The following is a 15,421-nucleotide window of genomic DNA, read 5'->3' as shown; positions in this document are numbered from 1 at the left end:
CAATCGCAGTCAAACGCATTATAGCACAATGTAAAGACAACTATTTACAACATTGGGAAGACGAGACGAGAAGCCAAAGCAGATTAGAATGTTACCTGGCTCTAAACAGAGAGTACGAGCTTGCAGAATATCTCTCTACTGTCAGAGATAGAAAGCAGAGACAGATCCTAACCAAGTACAGGCTCAGTGACCACAGACTGGCAATCGAAACAGGAAGACTCAAAAGATCCTGGCAACCAAAAGAGAACAGAATATGTGGTCACTGTACGACAGGTGAGACCGAGACAGAGATGCACTTCCTCCTGAAGTGCCAAACATTCAACGAAGTAAGGAGCGTTTACTGGAACAAGTTGAACTCTGTAATCCCAGGTTTCAAGGAGGTTGATGACCTCTCAAGACTGAGAGTACTCCTAGGAGAAGGAGACAAGGCACACCTTGCTGCCCAATATGTATACACATGCCACAACCTGAGGGACAGTGAATGACACACACACACACACACACACACACACACACACACACACACACACACACACACACACACACACACACACACACACACACACACACACACACACACACACACACACACACACACACACACACACACACACACACACACACACACACACACACACACACACACACACACACACACACACACACACACACAGTGCTGCGAACCGGTACTGGACTTGTAAAAAGTTTCGGTTCAAGTCCGGTTAAAACCGGAACGTCGGGAACCGGTACTTGGACTCGCAAAAAAACTAGCACTTACGTATATTCTGGTGTCTGTTGTTATTTAAACATTCCCTGATAAACGTTATTCAGCGTCAATACATGAGTGCTAATCCCAGTGTGCTCAGTGTACAACATCACATGTCATTTCACCTTCGATTCACAGTTTGAAAACGTAGCATTTCGCCACATGCTAATGCTAACCGGAAGTGAAGAATTTTCAGAATAAAAGTATTAAGTTAATAGTGTTAACTTTCGGTGTTTTCAGAATAAAACTGATTTAAATTAAATAGTGTATTTAATTCAAAATTACGCCATATCAACATTGATTTTAATTTCTAACAGTGTGTATGTACATCACTATGTATGTAGTATGTACTGTATAATGTACACATGTAGAAAATACATGGTGTACAGACAGTACAGTACACTCTGACTGTACAGTCACTACAGTGTATACTGTATAGTAGGTGTGTAACAGTGTAATGCGTATAGCCTACTCTACACTCTACCTTTCAGCAACGCTTTAGGGATTTAGGCTCAGTCAGCTCAGGGACTGTTTGGTAAATGAAATAAATGTTTGAACTTTGTAGTAGTTCACTGCTGTCATAAGTCATTTGTAGACTAAGTGGCAAAAAGTGTTTTTTTTACATTTGTACTTTGTAGAGAAATGTAGACACAAGTTGGAAGGGAGCACAATAAACCTCACGAGTTTGAATTTGAGTTGATTATGAGTTAATTTTCAATTGATAATTAGCTCACAATAAGTTCACTTTAGTTACTCACACAACTTGACACAAGCCATGGGTTCAGGTCTGGACTTATAAGTCCGGACCTGAACCTCTGGACTTGAGTCCGGACCTGAACCTGAATGTGAGTCCAGGTACGCAGCACTACCTACACACCACACCCACACCCCACACCCACACCACACCCACACCCACACACACACACACACACACACACACACACACACACACACACACACACACACACACACACACACACACACACACACACACACACACACACACACACACACACACACACACACACGTGTTGAAATGTAATTATATCACTGTATATATATCATCAATAATATGTAAACATTTGAAATGTATGTTAATGTTGTTAATTATTTTGTATTGTGATGCTTTGGCAACATTGTTTAATTTAACTTTCATGCCAATAAAGCCCCTTTGAATTTGAGAGAGAGAGAGCGAGAGAGAGAGAGAGCGAGAGAGCGAGAGAGCGAGAGAGCGAGAGAGCGAGAGAGCGAGAGAGCGAGAGAGAGAGAGAGAGAGAGAGAGAGAGAGAGAGAGAGACTGTTCATAGGACCCATTTGAGTCTGGTGTCTAAGTTGAGTGTTCTACTCGTTTATTGTATTCCTTGTACTTATATTTGTGTTTTATGTTTAAGATTTCAGGACATGGAGAGTGGTTTCTTAGCCTGCTTGTTATGTGTTTCTTAACAGAGAGAGAGAGAAATAGAGAGAGGTTAACATGCCATTTTAGTTTTATGTATTCATGTATTTGTTTCTGTTCAAGAACCCAAATAGCGTTGTTGTAGTTATCCCATGTATACATAACACGTGTTATTCAGCTCCTTGCAATTTGGGATTTTATTTTTGGTTGGTAGACCTCGGTGAGCTGGTCATTTCAAAAGTAGCCCACCGGCCCAAAAAGTGTGGGCACCCCTGATCTACTGTATGTCAATTACTGAGACTTACTATTGTAATTTTCTTTAAAGGACATAGTATGCTAATTTTCAGGTTACAATTTGTATTCTGTGCCTCTCCTGTGACTTGTCTCCATGCTTTAATGTTCAACAAGCTCTTTATTTTTCTCATAGTGCCTGTGCTGCAGCACCTCTGTTCGCCCTCTGTCTGAAACCAGAGCCCAGTCTGCTCTGATTGGTTAGCTGGCCGGCTCTGTTGTGATTGGTCAACCGCTTGGGGATGTCCCGCCCCTTAGCCCATCATGTACAATGTGTTGGAGCATTAGCCAATAAAAGCGAGAGTTACAAAGTGATTTTATTATTAATACAGACTTCCATTAAAGTCACCCTGGTCACATGTGTTGGAATCTGATTATTTGGTGAGCATTTGAATAGTTTCACTGAAAAAAGTGGCTTTGCAAGCTAAATGAAAGAATTATCCTGAAAGTAATTAACTTATTTATTAGAACCAAAAATATTCAGACACTGATTTGGTTGAATGTCTGGGAGAAAACGTCATTAGTTGGGGGAGGTAATATGAAAGTTAGGGTCAGGGTTGTAGATAGTTTGAAGGTGTGTTCAAAGAATGCTGCTGTTACAGTGGCAAAACTTGAAATTGAAAAAGACATTTATTATATTCTCTTATGATATTTATGATTTATAGATCAAGGACTTTTATATTATGTTGCTTACTTTAGCTTAGCTTCAGGGCTCTGCAGTGTGAGTCTTTCACCCCCTAAAAATCGAAATGTGTGAACCGGATAAATCATTTAGGAGCAAACCGTGTGGAGTCCAGCCTCCTCAAAGATCATTTTTCATATATTCTTCTAGTCTTCAAGGCCGAGGGCTTAAGAAACATGAACAGAGTGAAGCGAGATCTAAATATCAATACAACCTATCGATATATTACCATCTATCATTTCCAAAGTAAGCTTATTCTGAATCCAGTAGATTACTAACTCAAAGGAATTAGTGAAATGTTATGTTGTATATTAGCATATTTTCATTTACCCAGTACACATAGTATATACTGTAAGGAGTTGGCAGTTAAAATACCAGTAGAGCCATTGAAGACCACCTAACTGGATTATTTTCCATGTAATATATATATTTTTGTATTACTATTTACTTGCACTATATTTTTCTGTTTATCTGTGTTTTGTGTTGCACTGTTGGAGATGCCTGTGACTCAAGATTTTCATCGGCATAACTACACTGTAGCTATGTTCGTATGACTAAATAAAGAACCTTGAATCAGAAAATCAATTCTAAAATATGTCAACCTTTAATCAGCTTGCAATTTAAGTGTGTAACATAATGGCGTAGTGTCTGGATACTAAGGGCGTTATATAATTACATAGTGTCCAGATAATAACGAGGATCTCCATTTCCATACTTATCCACTGTACTGGATCTTACCTCATGATTGTAGAGAAAAAGATGGAGCACACAGACACATGTACAGTGGGGCAAACAAGTATTTAGTCAGCCACCAATTGTGCAAGTTCTCCCACTTAAAAAGATGAGAGGCCTGTAATTTTCATCCTAGGTATACCTCAACTATGACAGACAAAATGAGAAAAAAAATAATCCAGAAAATTACATTGTCTGATTTTTAAAGAATTTATTTGCAAATTATGGTGGAAAATAAGTATTTGGTCAATAACAAAAGTTCATCTCAATACTTTTTGATATACCCTTTGTTGGCAATGACAGAGGTCAAACGTTTTCTGTAAGTCTTCACAAGGTTTTCACACACTGTTGCTGGTATTTTGGCCCATTACTCCATGCAGATCTCCTCTAGAGCAGTGATGTTTTGGGGCTGTCGCTGGGCAACACAGACTTTCAACTCCCTCCAAAGATGTTCTATGGGGTTGAGATCTGGAGACTGGCTAGGCCACTCCAGGACCTTGAAATGCTTCTTACGAAGCCACTCCTTCGTTGCCCGGGCGGTGTGTTTGGGATCATTGTCATGCTGAAAGACCCAGCCACGTTTCATCTTCAATGCCCTTGCTGATGGAAGGAGGTTGTCACTCACAATCTCACGATACATGGCCCCATTCATTCTTTCCTTTACACGGATCAGTCGTCCTGGTCCCTTTGCAGAAAAACAGCCCCAAAGCATGATGTTTCCACCCCCATGTTTCACAGTAGGTATGGTGTTCTTTGGATGCAACTCAGCATTCTTTCTCCTCCAAACACGTCTAGTTGAGTTTTGACCAAAAAGTTCTATTTTGGTTTCATCTGACCATATGACATTCTCCCAATGCTCTCTAGCGAACTTCAGACGGGCCTGGACATGCACTGGCTTAAGCAGGGGGACACGTCTGGCACTGCAGGATTTGAGTCCCTGGCGGCGTAGTTTGTTACTTTGGTCCCAGCTCTCTGCAGGTCATTGACTAGGTCCCCCCATGTGGTTCTGGGATTTTTGCTCACCGTTCTTGTGATCATTTTGACCCCACGGGTGAGATCTTGCGTGGAGCCCCAGATCGAGGGAGATTATCAGTGGTCTTGTATGTCTTCCATTTTCTAATAATTGCTCCCACAGTTGATTTCTTCACGTGTGTTTTTCGCCGCTCTTCATGCCGACGCTTACCTCGTGTCTACCACTCCCTGTCATCAATCTATTTAATTCCCATACACAGCGGAAATATTGTTCTCCTCTGGTTTTGTGTTTCTGCCATCTCCGTTGCTCAGCCAACTATGTTTGGCTGCTGTTTAGCTCTTAGCCTCTGCCATCCTGCTATTAGCAAAACGAGCTCACCATCACGCTCTGCTATAAGTGTAGTTCCCGTTACGGAATTCTCTGACTGGGCTCCTCTCTGCCACACTCCCAGGACTATCCACGAACCCTCCCTCAGTCAGGCCATTCCAACTGGGCTGTTTTCCATCACCGCTGCCGAGGTTCGAGGTCCGGTTTCTGCAGGGCTAATGGTGCTAGCTGCTAGCTGGCTCGCCGCTCTTCTCGTGATGCTGCTCCAATACTCCTCGCTGGAACTTCGTAACTTTTTCTACCACACTAACCCCGACTGTCTTGCCGTTATCAAATCCCTTGGGCGTCTGAGTCGTCCCCGCTACATACACCGGGCATCCAGATGCAAGTTGTTATACTCCGAAACTCCTATCCCCGCAGTTGTTTCTGGCAGACGGTCTGTCGCACGGCGATGTCGTCATCACAACAAACGACGTCATCCGACCAAACCTCCCGTTCGCTCTATCTACCTGAGGTCCCTGGCCTGTGCTGACAGTGTGCTGGTTTCTCCCTCCCTGTTCCCCCCAGCAGCTATGAACAACTATGTGACATTTATGCTGCAAAATACCCGCTCCCTCAACAACAAAGCACTACTCATCCAGGACATTATCACTGACAGAAGCATTGACATCCTATGCTTAACAGAGACATGGCAAAATCAGCAAGACTTTGTGACACTCAATCAAGCTACACCCCCAGGCTATTTGTACATCCAGAAGCCCCGCTCCCTGGGTCGTGGCGGTGGATTGGCTGTTATCCACCGAGCTGGCATCCTGGTTAAAGAACTCCCAGTACCTACTACCACCTCATTTGAGTGTGTTGTCTTCAAACTGGCTGGGTCTGCTCCGCTCCAGGTTGCCCTCATTTACCGCCCACCTTAAGCTTCCACTACCTTCCTGTCTGAGCTGTCTGAGTTACTCACCTCTCTCTGCTCCATGTCTCCATCAACTCTCCTGCTCGGTGATTTTAACATCCACGTGGACTCGAGTAACTGCACATTCGCTGCTGAATTCCTCTCACTTTTGGACTGCTTCAGCATCAAGCAACATGTCCAGGGCCCCACCCACATCAAAGGCCACACGCTGGATCTGGTGTGCTCTACTGGCTCTCCGCCCCCCGAACTACAGCGCCTCGACCTGGCTGTATCTGACTATTACGCCATCCTCTTCACTGTTCCGGTCTCCCTGCCCAGGCAGCATCCTAAACATACCATTAACATTAAGACTGAGTGCACCGGCCCTATCCGACCTGATAGCTACCCACATGGCCTCGGGTCCCTCCGACTCCACCGTGGACGGTCTGGTAGCCCACTACAACACTGCCCTATCTCTCAGCGCCCCCATTAAAACCCGGACTGTTTCCTTCACCCGCCCTGCCCCCTGGTTCACCACTGAACTCCGCCGTTTGAAGGCCTCTGGTCGCCAGCTGGAGAGGCTCTCCAAAAAAACTGGCCTCACAGTCCACCTCCTGGCCTTTCGTGAGCATATCAAAAACGTATAAGGAAGCTCTCTCCCATGCCAATACTCACTACTACTCCCGTCTCATTGGTGCTCAGCAAAGCAACCCCAGAAGACTGTTCTCCACCATCAACCGCCTACTACGGCCCCCTGACGCCCCCCAGCCCTCAGAGGCTCCCGATCTGTGCTCCAAAGTCCTCGACTTCTTCCAGGCGAAAGTCGAGGCCATCCATCAGCAGCTCCTGGTGACTGGCCCTTCCCCCCTACCTGCACCTCAGCCACCTGGTAACGCACCCCAAGCGCCGCGCCTCTCCCACTCCAACCTCTCCTCCCCTGTGGATGCTCTCCAAGTAGCCAAACTGGTCAGCTCGGCCAAGACCTCCACCTGATCCCTGGACCACATGCCCACAGCCCTGGTCAAGGACTGCCTACCCACCCTCTGTCCCTACATGGTGGTCATCATCAACGCTTCTCTGGCTCCTGGTATAGTCCCCACCAGCTTCAAAATGGCCTCAGTCACCCCCATACTCAAAAAACCTGGCCTGGACCCCGACGACCTCCAGAACCACCGGCTGATCTCCAACCTTCCCTTCCTCAGCAAAACTCTGGAAAGAGTGGTCGCCGGCCAACTCCATCTGTACATGTCCAACCATGAGCTCGATGAGCCCTTCCAATCCGGCTTCAGACAGCAACACAGCACTGAGACCGCCCTCATCAAGATCACCAACGATCTCCTCATTGCTGCTGACTCTGGCCACCTCAGCATCCTCATCCTCCTGGACCTCTCTGCAGCATTTGATACCATCTCTCACAACATCCTCCTCACCCGCCTCTCAGATCTCCTAGGTATCACTGGCACAGCGCTGTCCTGGTTGACATGCTACCTCCACAACAGGAAACAGTTTGTCTCCATCAGTGGCTCAAACTCACCCCCGGCCCCAATCCACCACGGTGTACCCCAGGGCTCTGTGCTTGGCCCCCTCCTGTTCACCATTTACATGCTCCCCCTCGGCCAGATCATCCGACATCATGGACTCAATTTCCACTGTTACGCTGATGATACCCAACTGTATCTCAGCACCACTCCATCCTCCCAGCTCCCCCCTCAGTCTCTCATCAACTGCCTGCATGACATCAAAACAGGGATGTCTTCCAACTATCTTAAGCTGAACAGCAATAAAACAGAGCTCATGGTTGTGGCACCCAAGGCCCTGCTCCAGAAGGTTGGTGACTTCGTCCTTGAGGTCGACGGCTGCACCATCTCCCCATCTCCTGAAGCCCGCAACCTGGGTGTCATCCTCGACTCCACCCTTTCCTTCCATTCTCACGTCAAATCTGTGACCAAATCGGCCTTTTACCACCTGAGGAACATTGCCAGACTCCGACCGTCACTCTCGGAGTCGGTTGCCGAAACCCTAGTGCATGCATTTGTCACCACCCGCTTGGACTACTGCAATGGTGTCCTGTTCGGGGTTCCCAACAAAACCCTGGACAGGCTCCAGTATGTCCAAAACTGTGCTGCTAGGGTACTCACACACACAAAGCCATGGCAGCACATCACTCCCACCCTCATCCACCTACACTGGTTGCCGGTCAAGTCCCGCATATCTTACAAAGTCCTCCTCCTTACCTACAAGTCCCTCCATGCCCTTGCCCCCCAGTACTATCGGACATCCTTCACCTACATGCCCCACCCCGGAACCTGCGGTCCTCAGACTCTGGCCTGCTTACCACCCCCCGCACCAAACTGCGAACCTTCGGGGACAGAGCCTTCAGTGTGGCAGCCCCCACTCTCTGGAACGCTCTCCCTGCGGAGATTTGCAACATCCCCACACTTGACGCCTTCAAAAGGGCCCTCAAGTCCCATCTGTTTGCCAAGGCTTTCAGCCCCTAAATCGATCAGTCTGACTTTTGTTTTGTTACGTTTGTTTTTGCCCTATTACTTGTAAAGCGACCTTGGGTCCCTTGAAAGGCGCTATATAAATCCAAGCTATTATTATTAGGATGAAAATTGCAGGCCTCTCTCATCTTTTTAAGTGGGAGAACTTGCACAATTGGTGGCTGACTAAATACTTTTTTGCCCCACTGTACACTACATGTGTTCAATATATTTATTTTTAATAAGCTGCATTAGTTGAATACCTTTTACTGTGCCCATAACATGAATTGTTTAAGTCATATTTCTCTTATTTAGGATTACATGTGCTTGGTAAAAAAAAAGAAAAAATGAGGGGGATGCTCCTTAGCATAATAAAGCTATCATTTTGCAAATGTTTTAAACAAATGAAAGTCATGGCCACCAATAAAATATGTTTTCTTATGAATCAATAGATACAATACTGGGACCATGTTATTCAGAATATGAATATGTCACTCCTTTTGTATTTCTTTCAAAAAATGTACTTAAAAATAATAGACACAGCTCCACCTTTCCATCACTCCAGTGTTGTGTTCCCCGTGTAAACTCTCACCTTCTTCTCGTCCCCGTCCTGCAGAAGCTGCATGTTGCTGCGCCGCTGGCTGTCAGTTCTCCTCAGGGTGGCGCTGCGATGCACCGTCAGGTCAGGAGGAGGGGACACACTCCGGCCCTGAGGGTCCACCCAGGTGTAAACGTGGTTGGTGACGTAGCCGCCTGGAATCCGCCCGACTGATCGCACCGAGAGGCTGAGCTTTTTATTGCCCTTCAGCACCTGAGGAGAGGAGAGTCAGACATTTGTAATTCTAACAACAGAAATAATTGCAAGTTCAAAGAGAAAAGTGTAATTCCACACTTTAATCTATGTCATTGATTTCAAAAGGCTCTCAAATATGCCTACATAAATACATTCAGGGTAAACAAACACAGTGAGGTTGAAGCAGTGAATTTCAAAGTAGGACACATTTGGTAGAAAAGTCAAGATTATCGAGAAACAACCAATCCAGTAGTACCTGACTGCAGAAACTCCAAATGACCAAACAGACCAAAACACCGCACAAACAACAAACACATTTCTAACGTATTTCGACTGAGAATTGCCCCAGGCTGTGCCTCATTGCCTTCTGATAGCTTACAGTATGTGCAAGTTCATGAGATCTTTCTAGAGGGTTATCAAGAATAACTTTTATCCAATGACCTTTTCCCTCTCTGTCTGTGTCTGTGTATTCTCTTGTTCCGATTAACCCAGCTGTTACGTCCCCACTAAGGTCTAGGGGACCTGGAGACAATAACGTACAACCAATAAGTATGAGAGAGTCAGAGTAAAGGTTGACAAAAGGTTTATTCCTTGTAACCTATCAGATAATACAATTAAACAGAAACTCTGTTTGTGAGGAGGAGGAGGAGTCAAAGGATTGTGCCAAACAAAAGAAACAAGCATAACAAAACCAGGCCTACCTCTACAACTATCCTTTGAAACCAAACTCAAACAAAAACCCTCACTAACTAACTACAAAGAATTTGACAAAACAATATACAGGGGTGGCAACAATCCGCTTACCTAGTGTGTCTAAACAATAGTTAGCTCGGTGGTGAGAAATGTACAGGGTACCCCAGACTTACCTAACTCCTCCACCTCTCAACACACAAAGTTTCTGTTTAATTGTATTATCTGATAGGTTACAAGGAATAAACCTTTTGTCAACCTTTACTCTGACTCTCTCATACTTATTGGTTGTACGTTATTGTCTCCAGGTCCCCTAGACCTTAGTGGGGACGTAACAAATGGGGACTCGTCCGGGATGATCTGGAGGTTAAAGGTAAGATGCCTTCCCTAATAATGGACTGAGAACCTCCTGTGTCCCTAAGTACCTGTACTGGCAGCTGGTCTTTAGGATCCCCTGTTAAAGAAACAAAGCCCTTGGAAATAAAGGGTTTGAAACAGGGATCAGGTACATCATCTTCCTGGGACATTTCTATGTCTGATAGGGAAACTCCTTTAATGAGTCCCATGCCTTTTGGCGTTTGAAAGCGTTGCGAAAATTGTTGTTTACGCTTTAAGAAATGACACCCTGAAATAAGGTGTCCTGTTTTATGGCAGTAGTTACACTCACGGGGCCCCCGTGGAGGTGATGGTGGTCCTCTAGACCTTTCAAAAGTTGTTGGGCCAAGATCAGGTCTTCCGGTTTGTGATATTGAAACTCTATCTGGGCGCAAGGGTGAAGAAAACACAGTCTTATGAGTGAGCATAACAATTTTCGCAACGCTTTCAAACGCCAAAAGGCATGGGACTCATTAAAGGAGTTTCCCTATCAGACATAGAAATGTCCCAGGAAGATGATGTACCTGATCCCTGTTTCAAACCCTTTATTTCCAAGGGCTTTGTTTCTTTAACAGGGGATCCTAAAGACCAGCTGCCAGTACAGGTACTTAGGGACACAGGAGGTTCTCAGTCCATTATTAGGGAAGGCATCTTACCTTTAACCTCCAGATCATGGGGGCTCGTCCGGGATCTCTATTTTCCTGAAATAAAAACAACCAATAATTGAGAAGTCATTGTAGGTGTTGTACATTGGCTGAAAAATGGGTTTTGACTTACAGGACTTTATTGAAAGTCCAAGTGTTGATACGTTGTATTCCTGTCGCAAAGATGACATGTTATGTATCGCAGCTCACTTTAACATTTCAGTAGACAAGTATAAAGTAAAAAAAGAGATAAGAGAGAAAATCCTGCAAAAACTAGAGGAGTTAAAGATTCTTGAAATCCCAAGCATGTCAACTCAGCCTAGGGCTGAGGTGTCTATTGAAGATGATAGGGAAAGAGTATTAGCTACACCTAGAGTTGACAAGTTTAGTCCTCAAGCTCCTCCTGCAACGCTTCCTAGGTTTGAGGCTTTCTCTCCGGGTAGCTTAGGTGCAAGTAGTGATGCCAAACTAAAAGTTCGTCTTGTCCGTCTTCAGATGGAGGGCCAGGAAAAGGAGCGTAGAGCGGACTATGAACACAGGCTGCAGATTCGCAAGTTAGAGATAGAAGCTGAGAAAGAAATCACGTTAAAGCGGCTTGAAGTTGATGCCCTGAGAATCTCTTCAGAGCAGACATTTGAGAGGTCAAGACCTTCACATACAGTCTCTCATACAAAGAGTTTTGATGTTAGTAAAAATATTGCTTGCAAATCTTTGTTCTTGTTTTGTATCTATATCTACGCCGGGATCCGGAGTCGAGGCTGATCCTCTTGCTGTAGTCCTGTGTCTTGGATCCTCTATCCTGAGTTCTGGATTAAGTCGTGGACTTCGGGTCGAGGCTGAACCTGTCTCTGCGGTCCTGCCTTAGGGTCTCGTCTTGCTGCTTCCCTGATGGCTTCCACAGGATTGTAGCTGACATCCTCGTGGATTCATCTTCTTATTACAGACACATGCATTTCCTAACATTCGGTCTATATGCTGTAAAATGTATTATCTCTTCTATTTACACACGGCATCTATTGCACGTCTGTCCGTCCTGGGAGAGGGATCCCTCCTCTGTTGCTCTCCCTGAGGTTTCTCCCATGTTCCCCTTAAACTGTGGGTTTTCTCTGGAAGTTTTTCCTTGTACGATGTGAGGGTCTAAGGATAGAGGGTGTCGTTTTTCTCATACTGATATTCTGAACAATCTGTGCTGTTGTATTTGCTGTAAAGTGTGTCTACTGTAGGCTATTTTTATTTTATGTACAGCACTTTGGCTCGACCAAAAATCGTTTATAAATGTGCTATATAAATAAAACTTGATTTGATTTGAATCCCTCCGCAGATCAATGCATTCCCATGTGCTCTGTGGTTTGAGAAATCAGACCGATTGGGTTTTAAGATCTTAATGATCAAACAATCCTTGTGCAGCACAAACTCAAACAGAACCTCAGCTTTCATTTCAGACTAGAGATGATCAAAAACACTGCCGTTATAAAAGCTGATATCACTCCAGCAGAGTCAATTAAAAAGTCTCTATGTGAAAAGATTACAGGCTAAAATGTAAGTCACAGGTATAGTTCACAACGCATTTAAAAGAGTTCATACAAAAAGACATTGTTAGGATCCAAGACGCTAATAACAATCCCATTTCCCAAATATTCATCCCCCTTCTCCTTCTTCAGTTGGAGAGTAAAGGTTATACCAACGATTGAGCGAAGAAAGTTTATGTTAAATAGGAAAGCCGTTGGGGGAGAGTTCCTCTGGACAATGCCTTTAGGGATATCTCCAATGTTCAACAAGGTTACAGAAAAGTCAGGTTTCAGGTGTGGAAGCTCTGAGATTAAATGGCCCACTCCTTTCCAAAAAGGCTTTACATGTTCTTGATAGCTACAGGCTCATTATGAATGAGATTTTATCAAATAGACTGCAAGCTGGCAAAGAAAAAACTCCTTTATAGCCGCTGCTATCAGCAACCTCATTCATTCAGCTGATATGGAGATATCATGAACACTGTTGTTAGACTCATTCTGGCTTTTGGGAAAACGTTAAGGTTCAGAGCTCTCCTTTCAAACTCCTTAAATGAGACCAACACCAGGATCCTTTTTTGTTACTATGAACACAAATTAACCTTACTCTTTTTTTTGTATAAGTGACCTGGCATAACTTGGTAACCAAAACAACGGATACCGTTTTAGCTAACCTTTAATCTGTGTTGCTTTTGGGAGAAAATGTCACCGTATGCTGTTGTTGGATTCATTATTCAGTCATTTGCATTTCTGCTTCACAATCCAACATTCATATTAAACGCTTTCAATTTCCTTTTGTTAAGACATGTCATTTCAGTTGTCAGTCGTATTACTTTTATGTTAAAATAAATCTAAAAGTCCTAACCATGATACCTCATTGAGGGCTTGCAGCTGACTCCATGTGGTAACAAAGACTTCCCAAAGACTTGTTCTTTACCAAACAAATTGTCTCTCTATCGACTCTTAAGTGAACACAATTAATCTCTCCACATCAGTTTTCTGTCGACAATACGAGCAAGGTCCTACAAAATCCTTTAGTCGGAATGCCGATTAACATACAGTATGCTGCAAGGAACAGCTCAAATTATTACTTGTCAAAGTGCTGCAGATTGTAGAGGAGCCTCGTCTCCTGAATCAATTTCACAATACTGATGTGTGCTGAGAGATAATAACTTCAATTCTGAGGCAACAAAACCCTGTCAGCAGTGCAGATCACTGACTGGATCACTCCCTCCCTCCCCCTTCCACCCCCCATCTTGGAAGCATCAATGCAGAAGTTGAGATAGAACTTTACAACAGAAAAGTTCAGCATTACATAAGCAGGCGCACTGTTATATAAAATGAGAAACCTGCGTACAGAAAGGCACAAAAAAACTAAAAGCAGCGTGCAGTCCAAAAAGTGCCTGTCTTCTTGATTTTATTATTGTGTCTAAAATGTGACAGCGGGGATGTCGAAGGCTATCTCCTTTATTTGAACAATGCACATTTCCACCCAGTGACATGTGTCACAACCCTCTGAGCCATCACTAGCACCAGGGGGTCCTGGGGAATACAAATGTAATCATGGTCACACCGTTTGCAGACTGAACATGCTGAAAAAAAGGAAACTAGGGTAATGTTTCATGGAAAGGAAATGGGTTCACAAATATACACATAGTCCCGTCTCAAATATGTTGTTGGTTAAGGCGTCCCAACGTCCAAACTAGACTTTACTCAACACCTGATTTCCTGTCTGTACAATGTATTGTGTACTAATCATAATAGGGCATCACAATAATACAAAAAATACCCACATACAATGATTATGGTGAGGAACCAAATAAGTATATAATTTGTTACTATTCCAAATTACAATTTCGAAACCATAATATGAAATATGTAGTACTACTTGTGAAAAAAAGTACACTATCATCATGTTTAGTTATTTTAGGAAAGGAAGAAAGGTTCTCTGTGCTGCAGATATCACCGCAGAATAACTTGAAAGTAAGTTCTGTTTTTATCTCGAGTGTTTTTTCTTTATCTGCTGATTGTTTCTTCTCAGATCATTGGCTTCTTTGCTGGAGACTTTGTCGGCCGGCCACAGAGCATCACTTTGATTCATAGCTGCAAAACGGAGCTTATCATAGTGCATGTTCGTCTGAGAAATGTAACTGCATTTTGGGGGAAACGAAGGGAGAAAAGTGAAATGAGCAGTGTTGGGATTCAATGAGAAGCAGGATGCCAGGGAGTTAGGACAACATGACACACAAGGATAAACGGGAAGACGGAGCGTAATGGAGGGGGTGGAGGGGGGCAGTGGGTTTAACCGGCTGCTCCATCAGAAACAGAGGCAATCGACTAGCATCCGTACAGTGGTCCTAATGCGGCGGGTCTCCAGGAAAGTGCTGATTGTGACACTGGGCTGATGAAGCTCTGCCCCGCTTTCACGCAGAACAAAAAGTGCTGGGAAAATAATGGAATATAAATAATAGCAGAGCGTTATGGGAAATGGCAGCGGCAGGTAAACTGTTTTCAGATGATGCCGCGGAAAAAACAATATGCTCTTATCCGAGTCTGGCAAATCCATTTTATACACACAAGCTGAGTGCAAAAAGCTCGGCTGTAGAAACCATGCAGTTCAATCACTTAGAAACGCCCGGCCACACACTGTAGGAGATTTAAAGGTGCCTGGTGTCAGGAGAATTACCGTAAGAAATGACTTATGAGACATGAGGGATTCAACCGTAACCCAAGGTTGTGCAAAGAGCATTCAAATACCCTGCTGGTGCTGCAAAGGCTTCACCTGGAGTAGCTAGGATGACATCATGAGCAAATCAACATGTTTGGTGACAACCATTTAATTGAGTCTGTAGATGAAATAAAACAAGTCAAT

General features: G+C 44.2%; 1 protein-coding gene across 3 annotated transcripts in view; it reads right to left on the bottom strand.

Annotated features, from left to right (window-relative positions):
* Positions 1–15,421, bottom strand: part of whrna (whirlin a) — a 201,616-nt gene that overhangs the window by 103,090 nt on the left and 83,105 nt on the right. For all 3 annotated transcript variants that reach the window (XM_034095925.2, XM_034095927.2, XM_034095926.2), the window contains exon 2: positions 9,135–9,353. In XM_034095925.2, coding sequence (XP_033951816.1) covers positions 9,135–9,353 — 219 coding nt within the window. The remainder of the gene's footprint in view (positions 1–9,134; positions 9,354–15,421) is intronic.

The sequence above is a fragment of the Pseudochaenichthys georgianus genome, chromosome 12 (assembly GCF_902827115.2).
Source record: "Pseudochaenichthys georgianus chromosome 12, fPseGeo1.2, whole genome shotgun sequence".
Classification (NCBI taxonomy): domain Eukaryota; kingdom Metazoa; phylum Chordata; class Actinopteri; order Perciformes; family Channichthyidae; genus Pseudochaenichthys; species Pseudochaenichthys georgianus.
This window is presented reverse-complemented; position numbering and strand designations above follow the sequence as displayed.